This window comes from Podospora pseudocomata, chromosome 5 (genome assembly GCF_035222375.1).
Source record: "Podospora pseudocomata strain CBS 415.72m chromosome 5, whole genome shotgun sequence".
Classification (NCBI taxonomy): Eukaryota; Fungi; Ascomycota; class Sordariomycetes; order Sordariales; family Podosporaceae; genus Podospora; species Podospora pseudocomata.
Window position 1 is genome coordinate 338,298 of NC_085889.1, and position 19,208 is coordinate 357,505.

The window sequence follows — 19,208 nt, forward strand, 5'->3', positions numbered from 1 at the left end:
GTACCGTACCCTTGAAGTACCTCGGCGGTAGGATGATGACAACACACACTTTGGGTACGGGCGGGATTCAAGACCCAGGAAGAATGAGTCAAGTGTCCGGCCGAGAGGTACATCCTCCAGAGGCGTGCCTACCTGGGTATTCTAGTGTTCACACAATTCACCATCTTTCATCAATAGCAAGTGTAGAGTTGCTGTATTCTTTTTGAAGCCCGAACACATACTTTGTCCATATCATAACATGAATATTGCTCTTTTTCCAGACAATACTCTCACGTATCCCTCCCCGCAAGCCACGCCCTCCCCTTCAGCTCCCCAATTACACTATCCCTCATCCACCAAACCTCCCCCCTCTCCACCGCATCCAACTCCCTCTCCCTCCCCCCAACCACCCCCTCACTCTTCCCCCCACCCTGTCCCTCGACCCCATCAGACATAGAAACCTTCTTTTTCCCGTTTTTGGCAGGCGTCTTCCCCTTCTTCCTCCCCTTCCCCTCCTCAGCCTCTGTCTTGTCCACCACCCTCCCAGCAAAAACCCCCCTCCTCTCGGCCCACTCAAACAACAACCTTAAGCCCAACAACCTATCCCTCGACCACCCCTCCGTATCCAACCCAGCCCTCAACACCAGCTTGGCATCCACAGCCGTGCTCGCCCCCTCCCCCTCGCCCACCCCCCCACCACTACTCCCCAACCGATCAAGCACCAACCCCCTCTCCGCGTGCGTCAAATCCCGCAGCGCCTGCAACTCGAAAACCCACTCCATCGGATCCCTCCCACCCAACCCCTTGTCAACAACCTCGCTACTCCCCAGCGCGCGCAACGTAGCCGGGAAAGTCCCCTCATGCGCCGGTCTCCTCCGCAAATAAACACTCTGGTTGTTCCTAAACTCATCCACCAGACTGGGCTGATTTTGGAAATCAATCGTCAAATCCCAACAACCCAGTCCACCAGCGTCTGTGGCAACACGTAGGACATCATCTAGCGGCGGAAGCAAGCAAGGAGTCTGCCGCCGGAGGATAACAACCTCCGGATCTGTCGCATCACTCCCCGTCTGCGACGCCGCCGCCACAGCCGTCGCAGACCCCGGTTTCAAATGGATATTAATCGGCGTGTTCATCGGCTGACCGGTGGCCAAATCCTTCGCAACCAAACACCGGGGTTCCGTAGCCAGAACCCAAAAGTGACGAAACGCCTGCAGATGCGCCCGATTGTCTTGGACGTTGGCAGGAAACAACGGGTAAAAAGCGACCAGGAGAGCAGCAGTGGCAAGGTTACTCGTCCCAAACGTGGCGGTTCCGCACCCCAAAAACAGAGCGCCAATCGCCAGGTGAGCAGCCATGTGGCTTCCGTACGTGGTGCTCTTGTCGTCTCGACCGTGCAGACCTCTCAAACGACGGAGCACAGTGATGTCCCCCGTCCCGGCCATCACCGTGGCGCAAGACAGCGCCACCAGATCCATACACATCCTCGCGTTGCTGCGAGCTAGCTCCGCGTCAAAGTTTGTCACCGGGCTTCTAACGATCCGTACAAACTCGTCGAGGTAGTGAACAAGCAGATCCCGAACTTGGATATTCGCCGAGCCGGCGAACCGAAGGCCCAGCGAAAAGCAAATGCCAGCCAAGATGGAGAAAAAAGACATGTCCCTGCTTTGAAGCTTCCGAGTGCTGCTCAGACGTGCCCGTGAATGATAAATAGAAGGCAAACTGCTCTTGATCCAGTCAAAGGTAGGTTTGATCTCCTTCCAAAGAATAACATTCTTCGCCACCGTCCTCAAAAGCAAAACATCAGGCCGGACATAGTCAAACTGCAACGTTGTGTCAGGAACATCAATCTTGCGTGCAACGATATGATCCTCCGACTTCATGAAAATGAGGGCAATAGCCATCACAGCGCCAGCAGCGGCACGGTCCAAGACATGAGCCAGCTCCATGCGCTTGGTGGACGTGGCGATTGTCAGGAGCTTTTCCGTCAAGCGCATATCTCTCAGCCCCTTCAGGTCGCCTCCTTTGCCGAGGTTGATGAAGCCCAAAGCAAAGCCGGCAGCCAGACGATAGCCTTCGTCGCGAAGTGGGTTCTCCTCCTCTCCATCCTCGAGATACTCGATTTCCGACATCATGATCTCGCTCATGCGGCGGTGTTGGCTGTTGCAGTAAAGAAGCCCTATGCCCATGATACCAGTGGTTTGGGTGTGTTGCGACAAGTTGAGCTCGGCAGCCCCTCTCGGCAGCATACGGGTAACGTGCACCGACAGAAGGCGCGTGATCAGCGAGTCCATGGTCCCCAGATACGAGGCTGCCAGGCCGAGAAGTAGGCCAATGGATGTCATAGTATGCTTGGGTGTGAGGTACTTGAACGCAACCCACTTGGCGACCGACTTGAGATGACCGTTCAGGCCGAGGGCGAGCAGAAATCCGGCATGTCGATTGTTCAAATCTGACCCCGGCTTGTTGTACAGAATCCACGATGTGTCAATGCCTTTTGCATGAGGTGAGATGGCAAGTCCACCCGAGACGCCCTGGTGGAAGAAGGCCCAGTTAATCTTTTCCTCAGTAAACATGGCCTTGTCTACGCCGACCGAGTTGTTAATCGGCTGGACGACACATGTGAGCTGAAATCCGTTGATCTGATATTTTTGAGTAAGAAGTGGAAAGCGAAGAGCAAAGTACAAGAGGCCCCTGCCTGCTGGTATGGCAAGGGTACTCGTCGCCACAGTAGCGACAAGCTGCTTTTGTTGCTCGAGATACTCTGGCTCCGTTGTGCCCGGCTTGGGGTTGAGGCGGACGACGCGGTGCTTGGATGTTGATAAGAGATTCTGAGCCTCATTGAGCCGTCTGTCTTCTCTAAACAAGGAGCGCACCACGGCCTGGCGTTCTGTGGCCTCTGTCTCCTCTGCGCGGTCGTGGAAGTCGTCGAGGTGCTGACACAGCATTCGGACATCCCATTTCGCAGCGTGTGATGGGGCCTGGGGAATGTTAGTAGATAATAGCACAACTATGAACCGAACACTCACATTGATCTCAGCCCCAAGTGGTCGCCATGTCTTTGATGGCCGTAAGACAGTGCTGATGTCAGTCCGACTCACTAGAGAGAGGAGCTCCTTGGACCACGAAGGCGGTGGGTTTGGTTGACACATGAATATAATGTCCTGTAAAGGCGTGAGAACTGCCTCCGGTAATGTTTCGAGAATTTGTGGTGTGAAACGAGCCTCATACATGGCCACAACCACTTCGTACCGGTTCGTTGTGGTGCCAAGAAGACCAAAGAACTTGGCAAACATGAGCGATCGAGGTGTTAAGGATGACCAGAGCTGCGATCTTGACTTTCCAGAAACTGCATCTGGACAGCCAGTGGAGTAGACGAGAGGCAATGTCGGGAACTCGCCCCCCTTACCGTATGCAAGATGGTCCTGAATCCAGCTCAGCACGCAAAAGCAGGTCGGCGGTTCGACTACCTCGGCCGCGAGAGTAGGAACCAGATCATGTACTGATTCCAGATCCATGTCTATGCCCAGCGCATAAATGGCTTCGTGCCTCTGCCAGCCGAGCCACCTAGAGACCTGGCAGAGCGCTGTCCTCAAATCGATCTGGCCGTGTATCGTATCCTCGGGAGACAGAATGTTCAGTTTCTGTTCTTCGAGGAAAAGATGGAGCGCCATCATCATACTCCATGCTGCATGACTGCGTCCAGGGCTCCCTCTGCCGAGAGCCGTGGGAAGGTACCCATCAAAGCCAAAAGCCAGCACGCCGCCAGAAGACGCCATCCATCTCTGCGCTAGTTCGATGTGAATAGCAAGGAAGCTTGGTGGACGAGGGCCTGATTCGGCAGTCACGGGGGCCGGTTCAAAGATTGGAGTATCAAGAAGCCACCGCCATGCTTTGGTGCGAGTCCAAGGCGGGCACGCTGATGAGCTGGGGTTTTCGTATACGCGCATCGTGTCCCAGCTCTTTGGGCATGGGGGCTGTGCTGCGCCCTCCCCATAGCTCCTGAGGGAAGTCTCACTGTTGTGCCGCATGGCGAGGAAGCTGGAAAAGAGCAGTATAATGAGTGCTGTCCATTCCCTGTCCACTATGGGGCGGCTTAGACCCCGAATACGCCCGCTCTGAAGCCACTGCATGATGTGCCACCATCCTGCCAGTAGCTTGTCGGCATAAGAAGTAGGTAGGACACTCCGGCAAGTATCCAGGACGCGACGTATTTGAGGCGATGAAGGCTGCAACTGGATTCTCACTCGATGAAACCTGCCGTCCTTGTCTCGAAGGTCAACCACACCACGCGAGTTTGAGTGACAGACGGAATCTATCTGAGTGCAGGTCATGCCAATGCCCATCGACCGCCTGCCTCGAACCTCTTTGTTGACCTTGTGGCTGCCTGCGTAATCGAGGCTGTGCAGGTTGTCAGAAAATAACAATGGTAATGTTACAGTCGTTACTTTGCCCCAAGGGGACTGCAGGCTGAGTTCTCTTCCGCCGGAGGTGTCTTCAGACAAGATCATGATGGTCTCATGCCCGTCGGATAGTTTGCATGAATCGACCACGCTTTGAACCCTCCGGGGCTCTCCGGGAACAATAGTGAGGCTGCTTGGGTTTGAGAAACTTTTCATGGCACTTTTTGTTGTGTTCTTCTCGTCACGAATATCGACATGGAGGGTCAGAAGCTGGAGTCTCCTGTCGACAGGGTCCTGGATACCAACAAGAAGCATGGCGCGCCCTTGCTCATCCGTGGCAGTAGGAGGGCTAGCAAGTATAAAGACCTTGGAGTGTGTCCTGGCAGGCTTGTCCGATAGAGAGTATCGCAGGTTGGCGTTGTCCATGCTGAAGCTGTGGATCTTGGTAAGCATCATCTCCCGTGTCAGTCCATCAAAGTCGTGATCCTCCAGACCCATACTATGAAACCCCTCAAAATCACCACCAGCACGAAGCTCGTCCAGCAGGCTATCCACCGGCGCTTCATGGAGGCTGTTCAAGTCTCGATTGCCGCTGAAGCTGCCACTGAATACTGAACCGGCATATCCACTACTCATGCGAGCACGCTGGCTCCCCTGGGAGTCTAGCCTCCTGCTTGACTGTTCGGTGAAGGTTGCTCGATCTTGAGATGCAGACAGATCAGCACGAGCCAACAGAGAGCTTACTCGGCGTGACTGCCTCCGAGTAGCATCGTTGCGCTTGTCCGGATCCAAAGAGTTGAGAGCATTGTCCAAGGCCTTTTCGTTTTCCTCGATCCTAACGCTCTTCCTGGTTCTTTTGCCTGGAAGCGGTGCACCAAAGCTCTCTCTCATGGACGGGTGAATCGGGGTGGCAGCTCCGCTTGGCAGGCCTGGAGCCATAGAACTCCGTCGCCGCGAAGATGATGTTCTCCTCTTTTTCTTTTTGCTCAGAAATGGGTCCTCATTCTCTAGATAGGTCAGTCGCCAAACTGTGTACATGCCGGCTTCGCGGTTAACGGTAACGGCAATATGCAAGCCCCCAGCTTCCGATGCCGGTAGATTCGGGAGCTTGACAGACTCTATGTGAAGCATTTCTTCGGCAGGACTGAGAAACAGGGGCCCGGTCGAACCCCTCCGACCCCTTGGAGGCTTCGTCCGATCTTGCTGTGTCACCACCAGTCCGATTTCCAACAACGGATCCGTCAGGCAAACAAGCCGAGGCCAATGACTTTCACTTGTTTCCATAGGAGGTTGCCACATATTTTCCAGTGTCGAGCTGAGTCGGAGGGGCAGTACTTTCGGGTTGCCCAACCCCTCGGTCGAGAACTCGGGCCCTCGTTGGGTATTGGACGACGATGGCGGCGGCTGGAACGACACGAAGGAGTTGGGCGGTACTTTCGGGAGACGCAACGAAACCGGAGCTGTATTGTTCGCCCGTGGCTTGCGTTGAATGATGACACCACATGGTGCTGCGCAGGCAGACTCGACTTCGAAGGGCATGTGGACGACATGGCTGGCACCGGAGAGGAAGTAGATGTGCGCCTGGGTCTTGAGGAAGACGACGAGAGCTTTCGAGAGGTTGGGCCTTTCGAGGGCCTTCTTCTTTTGCTTGGCGTTATCTCTAGACTGGTGTTCGGCCGAGGCAGGGAAGTTGGCTAGGAGGGCTTGGGCGATAGGTTCGTTTTCGAGGTCGAATTTGAAGCTCTTTCGAAAGACCCCGCCACGGGACCAGAGCACACAGTTCTTCGTCGTGAGCAGTTCATCCTCATATTCGTTGTCACCCTCCTTGCTAAGGCTGATGTCCCACGTGTAGGTAGATGGAGGCGGGTCGGGGTCGAGTATCCCTTCTTGAATGGCATGTCGCAAGCCGGTGGGTTGATGTACCCCGAGTGAAGCAATCGAGGCCATAGTTTTGTTATGTTTGGTGCTGTCCTGTTTCCCTCCTCAAATTATACAAAAGGTCGAGTGCCGGGTAATGGTTGAAGGCAATTGCTGGCGATCCATTTCCTTCAGTCCAGTCGCTGGAAAGAACAGCCTGGAAATGATCTTCTTTCTTCGTCTTGTCTCAGAGGGCCGCAATGCCCATCGCAGGGCAGTCAGTAGGTCAAGAGCACTGTATCCCAGAAAGCGCGTCCGAGAGCCTGGAACCCGCGTCTGGGGTTCGCAAGGCTGCCCAATGAATATCCCCACTTTGAGGGGCAGCTGTCTATTGGTCAAAGCTTACCCCAACCGCTGCAGGGACCGCCGTTTAAGCTCTGACGTAGCTTTTGGCCGCGCCTAAAGCTTCCCGAAGCAACTCAACAAACACTCGGCTCCCCACAGGCAACCTGAACCCCATAGCCATACGACCCTCGCTCTGCGCCTGCTCCAAACCCGCCATGAAGTTGCTGCCGTCGCCTGAATCAACATGACAGGAAGCTCGCCACAGCCCGGCGACAACGATCCCCACCATGACAAGAGCCCGACTGAGTCCAGCAGCGCTGGTGTAGCGCTCAAGCACCCACCAGCCAGCGACGCGACAACAACAGGCCCAATGAAGGAGCTCAGGGTTAACACAGGCGCTGGCGCAACCTCTGACGATGAAACCGATGACACATTAGAGCAGTCTAGTGATGAGGATGGTGAAAGGGAGGAAGAGGGCGAGGAAGAGGCAGAAGAGGGCGAGGAAGAAAGCGAGGATGAAGATGAGGAGCCAAAGCTCAAGTACGCGCGATTGACCCAACACCTCGGGCCCCTTTACCGCAATGGAGATGCGACAAGCACCTTTCTAGTTGCTGGAGACAAACAGATCATAGGAACACATAATGGAAACATCGTCGGTATCCCTAACCTGCATTGGCACGAAATGGTGTGACTGACCGCCTAAACCAGCATGTTATTCAACTCCCTGTTTTCCAACCATTACGAGTCTATCATGCCCACTCAGCCTCTGTTACAGCCGTTTCCATCTCCCCATACCCTCCACCACTGTCGACGCTCAGACCCGATGCCACCCCGAAAGCTACTCCAAGTAGCCCTCGAAGACCGGGTTCATCTATCGGCGAAGGCCATGATGTCCCAACACCACCACCGAGAAGGGCTACCCAACTCCAAAACACAGTGCCGAATACCCCGTCCAACAATATTTACATTGCTACCTCGTCGATGGATGGAAATGTCTGTGTACAGTCTCTGGTCGATGTCAAGGATGTGTCGCTGCGCAACTTTGCTCGCCCTATCCAAGCCGTCGCTCTGTCTCCAGACTACAAGCACGACAAGACATATCTTTCTGGCGGGTTGTCGGGTCAGCTAATTCTGACGACGGGTGCGCCGCTCGGTCGAAGCACTGCCACAACAACGGGGGCAGCTGCGCAGGCGGCAGGTTGGCTTGGTGGCATGGTCGGCGCCAGCACAGGAAAAGATACCGTTTTGCACTCTGGCGAGGGAACTATCAACACCATCAAGTGGTCTTTGTCGGGAAAATACGTCGTCTGGTTGAACGAACATGGCATCAAGATCATGCGTACAAAACTTCATCTGGAGAGCGCCGATGCAGACGATGCCTGGAAGCGCATCGGCCACATTGATCGGCCTCAAACGGCAGAGTGGGAGACTATGGCCAGCGTGTGGAAGGGAAGGGCTGAGTGGATCGACGAGCAAGCCGTCGAGCCTGATGAGCCTGAGAAGGAATCTCACGAAGTCCTCCTTTCGCCAGCTGCGGAAAGACTGAAACAACAGCAGGTCAAGCACAGCAAGACGATAGAGCGTCTCTTGGTTGGCTGGGGTGGGACCATCTGGATCATACATGTCCACCCCGGGGGCGTCGGCGTTGGAAAGCATGCCGGGGAGAAGTCCGCTGGCCGGGCAGAGATTGTAAAGTTGTAAGTTATCTTCCGCCCGTTGCCCTTTTCTCAATTGTGTTTGCTGACCCCTCAGACTTCGTATGGATTGCATTATTTCTGGCATTTCGTTATATACCCAAAACTTGATATTAGTCCTCGCCTATTGTTTGCCGGACGACGACGACGCCAACGACCAAGACGACGGTACCGCGGCTCGCGGCCACAAGCACACATTATCCAGTGGTAGCGAGCCATCAGGCGGAATTCGTCGCAAGCAAAACAACCAGCCTCCCGAACTGCGGCTGATCGATCTCACTTCTCAGGCAGAGGTCGACAAAGATGGCCTGACGCTCAGCCGGTTCGAAAGGCTTTCGTCCAATGATTACCACCTTGGTGTCTTGCCAGCTCAAACAGTGGCTGCTGCTGCCTCTAGTAGGGGTGCCCTGGAGACGTTGGCTGGGCTGGGCACTGAGATGCTCAACGCGGCTCTCAACCCTATCTCTCTCTTTAGCTCAGGTGCCAGTATCAGAAGCAAGGACAGCAACGAGGGCACATCGCCTGTCAAGATTGCTGCCGCGTCGGCTCTCTTACGATCAAAGGGTGGATCTGTGCATCCAAATCTCACCAAGCCCGGAGTCAAGATCTTTATACATAGTCCGTATGACTGCATCCTCGCGACAAGGAGAGATTTGGGGGATCATCTGTCGTGGTTGTTGGAGCGACAGCAGTACCAGCAAGCATGGGAGCTTGTCAACGAGCACCCCGAGATCATGTCGACGGCTGTCGACACGAGCCCATTATCGCCGGACCATACTCAGACAACCGACGACTTTTACGATGAGACCGCTTCCCTTGCCGAGGGAATGCAATCGATGTACTCGGCGGCAGAAAAGGAAAAGAGGCGGATCGGCGAACTGTGGCTGCAAGAGCTGGTTGAGGCTGGCGACTGGGTACGAGCTGGACAGACCTGTGGAAAGGTTTTGGGAACTCCGGACCGCTGGGAGAAGTGGGTGTGGACATTTGCTGGGGCGAACAAGTTTGACGAGATTGTCAATCACATCCCTACCGAGCGGACACGGCCCCCAATCCCGGGAACCATCTACGAGGTTGTGCTTGGGCATTACCTCGAGACGAGCAAACCCCAGTTCCGCGAGCTTTTGGAGAGATGGTCTCCTGACTTGTTCGAGATTACCACCATCACGACAGCCTTGGAGAACCAGCTCAACTACCGAGAAGTGAGGGAAGACAGCGTGGAGGATGGCGAGGTTGGGCGCGACTGGCGCATCGTGATGGAGAGTCTTGCCAAGCTTCATGAAGCCAACGGCAGGAATAGGGAGGCTCTCAAATGCTACATCAAGCTGCAGGATGCGGATAACGCGATGAGGTTGATCAAGGATGGGCATTTGGCTGATGCCGTGGCGGATGACATCCCTAGCTTTCTCACTCTTCGTGTTCCTCAAGGTCAGGCCAAGATGTCGAATGATGAGCTGGAACAGGCGACTCATGAGGCGATTACCCTGCTGGTGGACGAGGCACAGCATGGACTGGTCAAGCCGGATGTTGTGGTGGAGCAGCTCCAGGAGAAGAAATTGGATCTGTACACGTTCTTTTATCTTCGGGGTTTATGGCGGGGGCAGGGGATTCACGAACATAGCGGGGAGTCGAGGGCGAGGCTTGTGACCGACAGTCAGTCTCTGGTGGACAATTTTGCTGATTTGGCGGTGCATTTGTTTGCAAAGTATGACCAGGGACTGTTGATGAGCTTTCTCAAGACTTCGACTGCGTATGCGTTTGAGGAGGTGAGGCTACTCCATCTGTCCCCTTTTGCGTGTGTGTGTGTGTGTGTGTGTGTGTGTGTGTGTGTGTGTGTGTGTGTGTGTGTGTGTGTGTGTGTGAGGAGCATGCTAACAGTCTTTTTCTTAGGCCGTCAAAGAATGCGATCGATACGATTACATCCCCGAGCTGGTCTACCTGTACTCCAAGACTGGGCAGATGAAGCGCGCCCTGACGCTCATTATTGAACGGCTGGGCGATGTCAGCCGCGCGATTGCTTTTGCCAAGGAACAAGACGATCCTGATCTTTGGGAGGATCTGCTCGAGTATAGTATGGACAAGCCCCGGTTCATTAGGGGGTTGCTTGAGGAGGTCGGGACGGCGATTAATCCCATCACTCTTGTCAGACGGATTCCAGAGGGGCTGGAGATTGATGGTTTGAGGGAGGGGCTGAAGCATATCATGAAGGAGCATGATATCCAACACAGTATCAGCTCGGGCGTGGCAAAGGTGTTGAGGAGTGAGGTGGCGGCGGCGCAGAATTTGTTGAGGAGTGGGCAGAGGAAGGGGGTGAAGTTTGAGGTTGTGGTTAAGGGGGGCGATCATGTTGATGTCAAGGCGAAGGATGTGCCTACTGTTGTTGGGGAGAAGCATGAGGTTGTTGATGATGGGGTTGATAATGAGGAGGTTCCTAAGCCGCCGGGGAAGAAGTGGGCGCCGGGGCATTGTGCGGGGTGTTGTGAGGCGTTTACGGAGTGGGAGATGGAGACGTTGGTTGGGTTTGCCTGTGGACATGTGTATCATTTGTCGCATTTGCTGGAGAAGATGCACCCGGGGGAGAGGGTGGATCAGAGCTTGGTGAGTGCGGTTGGGGAGAGTGTGTCGCATCGGATAGGGGCCAAGGTGACGCATGCGATGTTGTTGAGGGACAAGATTGCGGGCGGGTGTCCTGTTTGCAAGGAGGCGGAGGAGACGTGATTTCAAAGATGAAGTATATATATTTTGGCCTGGCTACATAACAATGAGTTGGTTTCATGGACAGCTTTCCGTGTGCAAGGTGTTTTGGCTCATCTAATCAATTAACGTTACTTTTTTTGTCAATTCATATCTCATTATCCAGAAATTTAACCCTGAACCCTCTTCTCAACAAAAGTAACCTCCCCAAAGTGCTTCTTCACCTCGGGCACCTCCAACAAACCCTTGAGGTACCCCTCCACGGAAGGTGCCTGCTTTCTCATCTCCCCGTCAAACAAGAACTTGCTCGCGAGAGTCATGGGCCCCAAAACAGCCAAATCAGCCAAGGTCAACTGGTCACCAACAAGGAACTTTCGCCCATCCTTGACCGCCTCCTCAAGCCTCTTGACGGCTCTCTCAAGGTTGCCAGCGCACTGGTTATACCTTGCCTCGTCATAAGGGATCATTTTGGCCAAGACCATCAAGAGAGGGGGGATGGTAGCGCCGGAGAGCTCAGACTCCCCAAAGAGAGCCCATTGCTCGATCAAGGCGGAGGTCTTGGGGTCAGCACCGAGGAGCTGGGAAGAGGCGGGGCCGGAGGAGGCGATGTAGCGCGCGATGGCGAGACCTTCGGTTAGGTGGAAGGTGTCGTCTGCGGAGGAGAAAGCGGGGACTTTGCCGAGGGGGAATTTGGAGAGGAAGGAGGGGTCTTTGTTTGTGACGCCCATTTGGAAAGAAGGGAACTCCAGCTCGACATTGTTGAGGTCGGCGGCGACTTGGGCCTGGGAGGGGGTTTAGTATCATGAGGGGAGGGGGCAACATGGGGGAAAGGGGGACGTACGATGTGGACGCGGTAGTTGCTGGGGTAGGAGTAGATCTTGCCGATGGGTGCCATGGCTGCGGTTGTGTGCGAGATGTCAAAGAGTATGAAGAGAGAGCAGAGAGGATGTTGCGAGATGTTGAATGAATTGCGTGACTTGGTTCCAAGGACTATAAACATGAGACTGGAAAGGGAATGAGATGGGCCATATATATATATGACACTGAGCCCGGACGCCACTTGGCAACGGCTGTATACAGCGGTAGCTCAATCGAAGTCAAATGAACCCACGGCTCAAGTGCTCAACCCCTCCATCAAGCTACCACGATTGTCGTAATCTGTGACACCAAGCCATCCTATCTTTCTCCAATCTCCACTCTTGTTAGTGTACAGCTTGCAAAAAGGACGGATGGGACGACGGCTAACAGCACATCAGAGCCATTTGTCCCACAAGCTGTTTCACCGTTGTCCCCCTTCGCTCTCCGCGCTGTTCGAGAAGATTCGTTATGGTTACGGTCCAAGTGGGATATTCTGACAAATCCATGGCTTGGAGGAGCTAAGTGGAGCTTATAAATGCCCCAAAACTGTCTGTGCTTGTGCAACGGGGGAAAATAAACAATGATCTGTACACTTGAATGCGATGGCTTGTTTACCTTTTTCACTTCACTGCCTCTTTGCCGAGCTCTATCGGAACAAGGTAGTGACAGTAAAAAAAAAAAAAAAAATGAAAAAGATTCAAGGTGAAAAAGAAATGCAAAAAGAAGCTGTGGACGAGCTGGGAATCGAACCCAGGACCTTTCGCATACAGGTGGGTATGCTAAGCGAACGCTCTACCAACTGAGCCACACGCCCTGATTGGATGGCCTTGCACTTTGGACATTCGCCCTAACACATTGCAAAGTACAAAGACTCCCTTGGGTGTTTAACCTCCTGAAGTATGAAATTATGAATAATGAGGCTAAAGTACACAAACATGGCACCTATCGATAGAGTTGTCAGAAGGCGCTTGTACCGTTCTACACCTTCAGAAATATCCCAACTGAAAGCACACAAGTGGCTGAAGGCTAGGGGCGCTCAGTGGCCCGTAGCTATGCGCTTCGCTCTTTAACTGTCTTTTCGAAGAAATATCTCAATCCAACTGCGGTAGAATCGCATGGCCACAGAGATCCAGCGGTTTCAAGAAGCTTCCGGCCGACGAGCACCAGCGAATCTGCACTCAAGATCTAAATACGAGTTGAAACCAAATCGAAATTCAAAGTGTCCCTACCTACCTGTGACTATAACAAAGCCCATTTACGGACTGCCGCTTGCGCTCGCATTGACATTTCTAGATAGACTGAGGATTATCAGCCTGCCACACGATAACACGGAGCAGGAAGACGAACTTGGATGTGTGAGCGGTGGGTGGAAGAGTTCTTGGTCTGTCCTGTGCGCAAGTTGTTCTGCCTATGCGTTTAATGATGGGTTACGCTACGAAACGGGGTAATTTGGTGGCTGAAAAGATCGCCTGGCAGCAGGTCTGCAGCTGGTTGAGCTCTTGGATCTCTTGCTCATACTGCTCCCAATATTTTGTAACCTGCGCCTTTGCCATCGGTTAGCACCATTCAAAGTACCCTAGGTGTCCACCCGAACCAAGCAATCTTGCATACCTATTCGAATGTCACCAATATCCAATCGAACTAAGAGACTTTTGTCCTGGGCAAAAAAGTGAGAGTCTAAAAATATCCCGAGGCCGTGAACAGTTGGCACCCACTTTCGGAGTGCTCGGAACCTATCGGATCTTCAAGAGCAAGATGGTGGAGAGTGAAACTTAAAAACGAGATGCATGATGGCCGTCTCCGATGTCAGGTCCGGTACTACTTAAAACCTGGCCGATTCCAAGACCACATCACTTGCCTCCGATGAGACAATCATCAGCCATTGGAGCATTTGCTTAGGTATATGGTCAAAAACACAAGAAATCTATAAACTGGCCTCATTTCAGAGTCAAAAGACCTCACCAGAAATATCCAAAGACAACAGTCTCCTTTCGAAGACCTCGGAGAATCACCACCGCTAGAACCTATTACTCTCGAATTATGTCTCCCACGAAGCTAGATCCGGTATATGTCGTGATAACAATTCTGTCATCAGTCTCAGCTTCCGAGCTTATCCTTACTTCTCCATGTCACACCACAATTGCACCAGAGACACTCCCAGCAACTGGAATTCCTACCATCGAACTGGCAATATTCATGCCAACACCACCGAGTGCCTCCTCACACATTCAGACTTCAAACTTGACAATCCAAATGAACTGGCTCGGGGGTGTAGGGTGGACAAATATGGACGACACGCTGGACACTTTCACGATGGGGGTAAGAGTCACCACCCCAACATCAACAGTTTCGGCAATTGGGCCATTGCCAACGCCCATATTAATTGCTGTGACAAGGGCTGTAATATCAGGGCTTGGAACTCATGGTTCAATTCAGGCTAATAATCTTCAATGGCCTCGAAGAGCGTGATGAGGAAGAAGAACGTCTAGGAATACAAACAGATCTCAGAGACGCGTATTTATCCATCGTCAGGTGGTCCGTGCCCAGTGGCCTCGAGCCGCTGCCAAGTTCCTCAATATCTCAGGGGCCAGTGGGCTTCCTTTGATAACCGCCATGCCTTCAGATTGCCTGCCTCGCTTTCAACGAGAGGTTCACAACTTGCAGTTACCCCTTCTTGCGGTGGTATCGGCAGTGTTGCTGGCCGTGGTTGCGGGTGGTTGGCTTTTGCCGTGTGACACCATCTCCCCTTCTCATGCTCTCGCCCACGAGCTTGATGATGGCCTTAGACCTCCAGACGTCGGTCCTTGGGCTTGTCGGGGTGTAGAGCGTGGAAGGCTTGTAAAGCCGCCTTGGCTCCATCACTGTAGAAGTGATCGTAAGGTTCCCAAGTCCAATGTCTCCTTTGCGGCCAACCTTCCCACTTGACCAGATACTTGACTTCTTCGCCCATCATGGTCGAATCCATCACCTTTCCACTTGATAGTCTTCTGCCTCTACCGGCTCAGCTTCTCGCAGGACCTGGTCTGGATCAGGCAGTGCCTGTCCGCCAGCGCGATAGGGCTCGATGAGAGAGACGTGGAAGGTATTGTGGATCCGCCAGTGCTTGGGGAGAGTCAGTCGGACAGCGGTAGGAGAGATCACCTTCTGGATTTTGAACGGGCCTAGCATCTTTTGTCCAGCTTCTTGGAGGGTCGTCGAGTCTTGATGTGTTTGGCATTGAGCATCACAAGTTGGTCCTGTTCAAATAAAGGGGCTTCTTTTTCTCTTCAAGTCGGCCCACTGCTTCATGCGCGTGCGGGCGTCCTCTAGTGCTTTCCGCGCTTCCTTATGAACTTGGGTCATCCAGTGTGCGTACAGCCGACTCGAGGGATTGTGGACGGTGGTATTCGAGGAGGGGTTATTGGAAGCAGGGTGATAGCCATAGTTGGCGAAGAAAGGCGACATGCCTGTAGTCGACTTGCGAGCGTTATTGTACGCGAATTCTGCCATAGGGAGTAACTCATTCCAGTTAGCCATCTCGTAGTTGACAAAGGCACGGAGATACATCTCTAATTCTTGGTTAACGATTTCTGTCTGTCCATCTGTCTGCGGATGGAAGGCTGTGCTCATGCGACTGTTGATACCGACGAGCTTCAGGAAGTCTTTCCACAGGTGGGCGGTGAAGCGTGAGTCTCGATCAGAAATGATGTCCGCTGGGACGCCGTGAAGTCGCCAATACTCGCGCGCGAAAATCCGGATCAGGTCGTCAGTCTTCTTCGCTTCAACGCGTAGGGGAATGAAGTGTGCCATCTTCGTGAACATGTCCACGATGACCCAGATCGAGTCGCATCCAGAGGACAGTGGAAGGTCCGTGATGAAGTCCATGGAAATCGCTCTCCACGGCTTCCAAGGGATCTCCATTGGTTGGAGCAGCCCGAAGGTGCCATGGCGGGGGTTCTTGTTCTGTTGGCACTCTCTGCACCCACGTACGTATTCGCGGATGTCTTGATCCATGCCTGGCCACCAGAAATTGCGCCGTATAAGGTCGATAGTTCTGTCCATTCCCAGGTGGCCGGCGATGGCTGCGTCGTGCTCAGACTTGAAGATCTCGTCGCGTAACGCGGGGTCCTTGGGGATCCTCAACAGGTTGTTGTGGTACAGTAGGCCATCGTCCGCATGCTCATTTTTGGGCGGTGTGGCCAGGTCCCTCGTATACTCGGCATCCTGGTGGGCGGCTGTTTTGACTCTGGCGATGAAATCATCGTTCCATGCCGGTGTAACCGGAATACTGGCGAGCCTTGCTGAGGAAACCAGAAAGGAAGGTCCTTCATTTGGCGGTGAAAAGTGGTGATTTTTCAGGACCGAAGTGATTGGCTGGTCCTCATCTCCCCCTTTCTCAGGCCGATATTGATCGAGTCTTGAGAGCACGTCGGCCTTGCCGTTAAGTCGTCCAGGCCGATACATGATAATGAAGTTGTAGGCGGCGAGCTCTTGCGCCCACCTTGCCTGGCGTCTATTTAAGACCTTCGCTGTGGTGAAGTATGCCAGGTTCTGATGATCGGAGTACACTTCGATGCGATGCTCTGCCCCCTCGAGGTATCTCCGCCATCTTGCAAAGCAGTCGACTATAGCTAGTAGCTCTTTGTCGTGTACTTCATAGTTCATCTCTGGTTTGGTGAGCTTTCTGGAGTGGAAAGCAACCGGGTGGAGCTTGCCATCGTCCCCCTTCTGGGACATCACTCCACCCAGGGCGAAGTCAGACGCATCCGTCTCCAGGACCGCCAGCTTTGCTGGGTCGAAGTGAGCGAGGATGGGAGCAGTGGTGAAGGCCTCCTTGAGCCTGTTGAATGCTATTTCCATGGCTTGTGTCCACTTCCACTGACGTGCGTCGAGCTTTAGGGATGCCGTGAGGGCTTGGGCAATGGCAGAGAACCCCTTAATAAAGCGTCGATAGAAGTTGGCGAAGCCGATGAAGGATTGGGTGGCCTTGAGTGTGGTAGGTCTCTCCCAGTTCAAGATGCAGTCTACCTTCTCCTTAGACATAGAGATCCCATGCTCAGAGATGATATACCCAAGGTACTCAACCTGCCTTGTAGCCCACACACACTTCTTTGCTGAGATGGTGAGGTTATTCTCTTTCAACCGCCGCAATACTTCTTTCGTGAGCCGGTCATGCTCCTCCATGGTCTCGGCGTATATGAGGATATCATCAACGTACGCCAGTACCCCCATGTCGATCAGGTCACTGAGGACTCCATGGACCATGGCTTGAAGGTGGCTGGGGCATTGATTAGCCCAAAATGCATGACCGTGAACTCGAAGAGACCGTAGCGGCAGCGGAAGGCTGTCTTCCACTCATCTCCCTCCTTGATTCGTACGAGGTTGAATCCACTCTTAAGATCGATCTTGGTGAAGTACTTAGCTCCGGCAAGACGATCTTGTAGCTCATTGATGAGTGGTAGAGGATACCTGTTGGGGATAGTGATGCCATTAAGTGCTCTCCAATCCACCACTGGTCGAAGGTCGTCTTCATGCGTTCCCTTCTTCTCGATGGAGGCGTCTTTATCCACCATAAAGAGTGGAGCGCTGCAAGGGGACTTGGAAGGCCTGATCTTGCCTTCGGCCAGCATCTCATCCAGCCATGCGCGCAGGAACTTGAGCTCTTTGCCGCTGAGGGAGTAGATAGGCCCCCATGGTGGTGTCTTGCCATCCATTAGGTCGATCGTGTGGTCCCAGGGCTTATGATCAGGTAGCCTTTTGGATATATCATGAGGGACCAATGGTGCCAGGTCCCGGAAGCGTTCGGGAATAGAGCTTCGATCGTCCTTGACGCTGGAAATGATCCTACCAGCCTTCCCAAGTACCGATAGGCTAGTGCATCGTTCGCGGCATGTGGGAGAGGTAAATACAATCTTCGTGGGGTCTTGGTCGTAGAAGCCAGCTGGTTGGTGTTCTTGGAGCCACCAGTGTGGTAGGATGATATCGCATTCTGCGTCGAGCTTACTGACTTCGAATTGCAACTTGGTGAAGTGGTCTTCTGAGTGCCTAAGCACCATGGTGTCGGTGTACAATGCTTCCTTACTGGCATCTCCTTCTCCAGTAAAGGATTGAAGGTAGAACCCAGGAGGGTGACGGAAGGTCTTGATCGCGAGGCGGGTAGCCACATCCTCCGATAAGACGGGAACGGCACTGCCAGGATCCAAGAGAACGCGTACCGGGTGTTCCCGAGGGCGCGCGTTGGTACCTTCGATGATGCTCATGCTGACGATAGGCCTGGTCCCCACCTTAGGCCGGTGTCGTGGTTGTTCATCCTCGTCCTCCTCGCGAGGGCGCTTGACTCCCGCAACGGTGACGCCAGTAGGCCGATTACATCCTGTCGGCGTGGTCAGGCGGCCTAGTGAAAACCCGTCTCAGTGCCAGACATGTCGTCGTCAAGTACTTCGAAGACCGGTGGTTCATCATCGTCAATGTGTACCCCAATAGCGTCGATTCGTACTTTCTTTGGAGGTGCTAATTCGTTTTCTTTTCTTTCTCCTCGGCCTTCCGCTTGACCCCGGCTACCTTGGGAGGAGCCGCGGGAAGGTCGTTACCGGAGACATCCTTTCTGGCGAAGCAGGCAAGGGTGTGATGATTGTTGCGGCCGCATCGCCAGCATGTAGACCCATCCTTTTTATGCCTGTCGACGTTATCTTGGGAGATTCCCGCTAGTGCCTCTTTCACGGTTACCCACTTAATATCCTTTGGATCGGGTCTGCCGCTTGGAGCCTTGGGGGTGCCTTGCTGCTTCTTGAGGATGGATTTGACGGTTGTTGGGAGCGACTTTGGTGGGGAGGGCCCGTCTTCGAGCGCCCGAGATCGAAGTGGGCGTGTCTTTTTCCCGCCCGGTGGCCGACTGAGATGCCAGGGTTGGTGAGCATATTCTCATAGATGTGGCCAGCTTCCTGGATGGCGTGGAGGAAGTCCTCGTCTGTCTCCGGGACTCCTCCCTGTCTTGAGTAGATCAACTTGGTGATCTCGTCCGGGAGTGCCTTTGAGATGTGACTCTGGAACGTGGTTCCTGACCACTGGACTACTTCGTTGAGGTCCATAAGCTCGGTCAAGTATTGCGAGATATCTCCTTGGTACCGGAGTTCTTGCATCTTGCGGGCATTGCGGTACCTCTCGGCTGTATCCCGAAAGCGTTCTTTGATGGCAGTGGTGTAATTGCTCCAGATATCCATGAAGCCTAGCCTCCGTACTTGGCTGACTCGCTGTTGGTGCCACACCTGGGCCTTGTCGGTGAGCAGAGATCCAACCCAGTTGATCTTGACCTGGTCGGTGGGGAACCCTGTGGGGTAGGAATCCATATATGCTTCCACCTTGAGCCACCAGGACCTAAATTTGGAGAGGTCTCTGCCATCGT

At 53.7% G+C, this 19,208-nt stretch overlaps 3 protein-coding genes and 1 non-coding gene across 4 annotated transcripts; 2 read left to right on the top strand and 2 right to left on the bottom strand.

Moving 5' to 3' along the window:
* Positions 1-269: 269 nt before the first annotated feature.
* On the bottom strand, positions 270-7,418 carry APC1 (Anaphase-promoting complex subunit 1; the record flags this gene model as incomplete). The annotated part of the gene is made up of 2 exons (XM_062890632.1): positions 3,009-7,418; positions 270-2,960 (listed from the first exon to the last, which is right to left on the bottom strand). Exons 1-2 carry the CDS (start codon positions 6,327-6,329, stop codon positions 270-272), a joined length of 6,012 nt encoding a protein of 2,003 aa, XP_062741534.1. The 5' UTR covers positions 6,330-7,418.
* Positions 6,525-10,993, top strand: VPS41 (Vacuolar protein sorting-associated protein 41; the record flags this gene model as incomplete). The annotated part of the gene is made up of 4 exons (XM_062890631.1): positions 6,525-7,236; positions 7,293-8,281; positions 8,337-10,041; positions 10,166-10,993. The coding sequence occupies exons 1-4, from the start codon at positions 6,829-6,831 to the stop codon at positions 10,991-10,993; spliced, it is 3,930 nt and encodes a 1,309-aa protein (XP_062741535.1). The 5' UTR covers positions 6,525-6,828.
* Positions 10,994-11,024: 31 nt separating this feature from the next.
* Positions 11,025-12,556, bottom strand: QC762_502060 (uncharacterized protein). Its single transcript, XM_062890630.1, has 3 exons — positions 12,443-12,556; positions 11,811-12,377; positions 11,025-11,751 (listed from the first exon to the last, which is right to left on the bottom strand). The coding sequence occupies exons 2-3, from the start codon at positions 11,967-11,969 to the stop codon at positions 11,140-11,142; spliced, it is 771 nt and encodes a 256-aa protein (XP_062741536.1). The 5' UTR covers positions 11,970-12,377; positions 12,443-12,556; the 3' UTR covers positions 11,025-11,139.
* QC762_0074410 lies at positions 12,557-12,641 on the top strand. The gene has a single exon. It is a non-coding gene; the product is annotated as a tRNA-Ala (tRNA).
* Positions 12,642-19,208: the final 6,567 nt, after the last annotated feature.

Bases quoted from the DNA above. Each gene is read 5' to 3' on its own strand.
- QC762_502060 (XM_062890630.1), bottom strand. From the start codon at position 11,969: ATGTTTATAGTCCTTGGAACCAAGTCACGCAATTCATTCAACATCTCG. The intron at 11,752-11,810 runs GTACGTCCCCCT...ACCCCCTCCCAG, and splicing joins GCAACTACCGCGTCCACATC to GCCCAAGTCGCCGCCGACCT.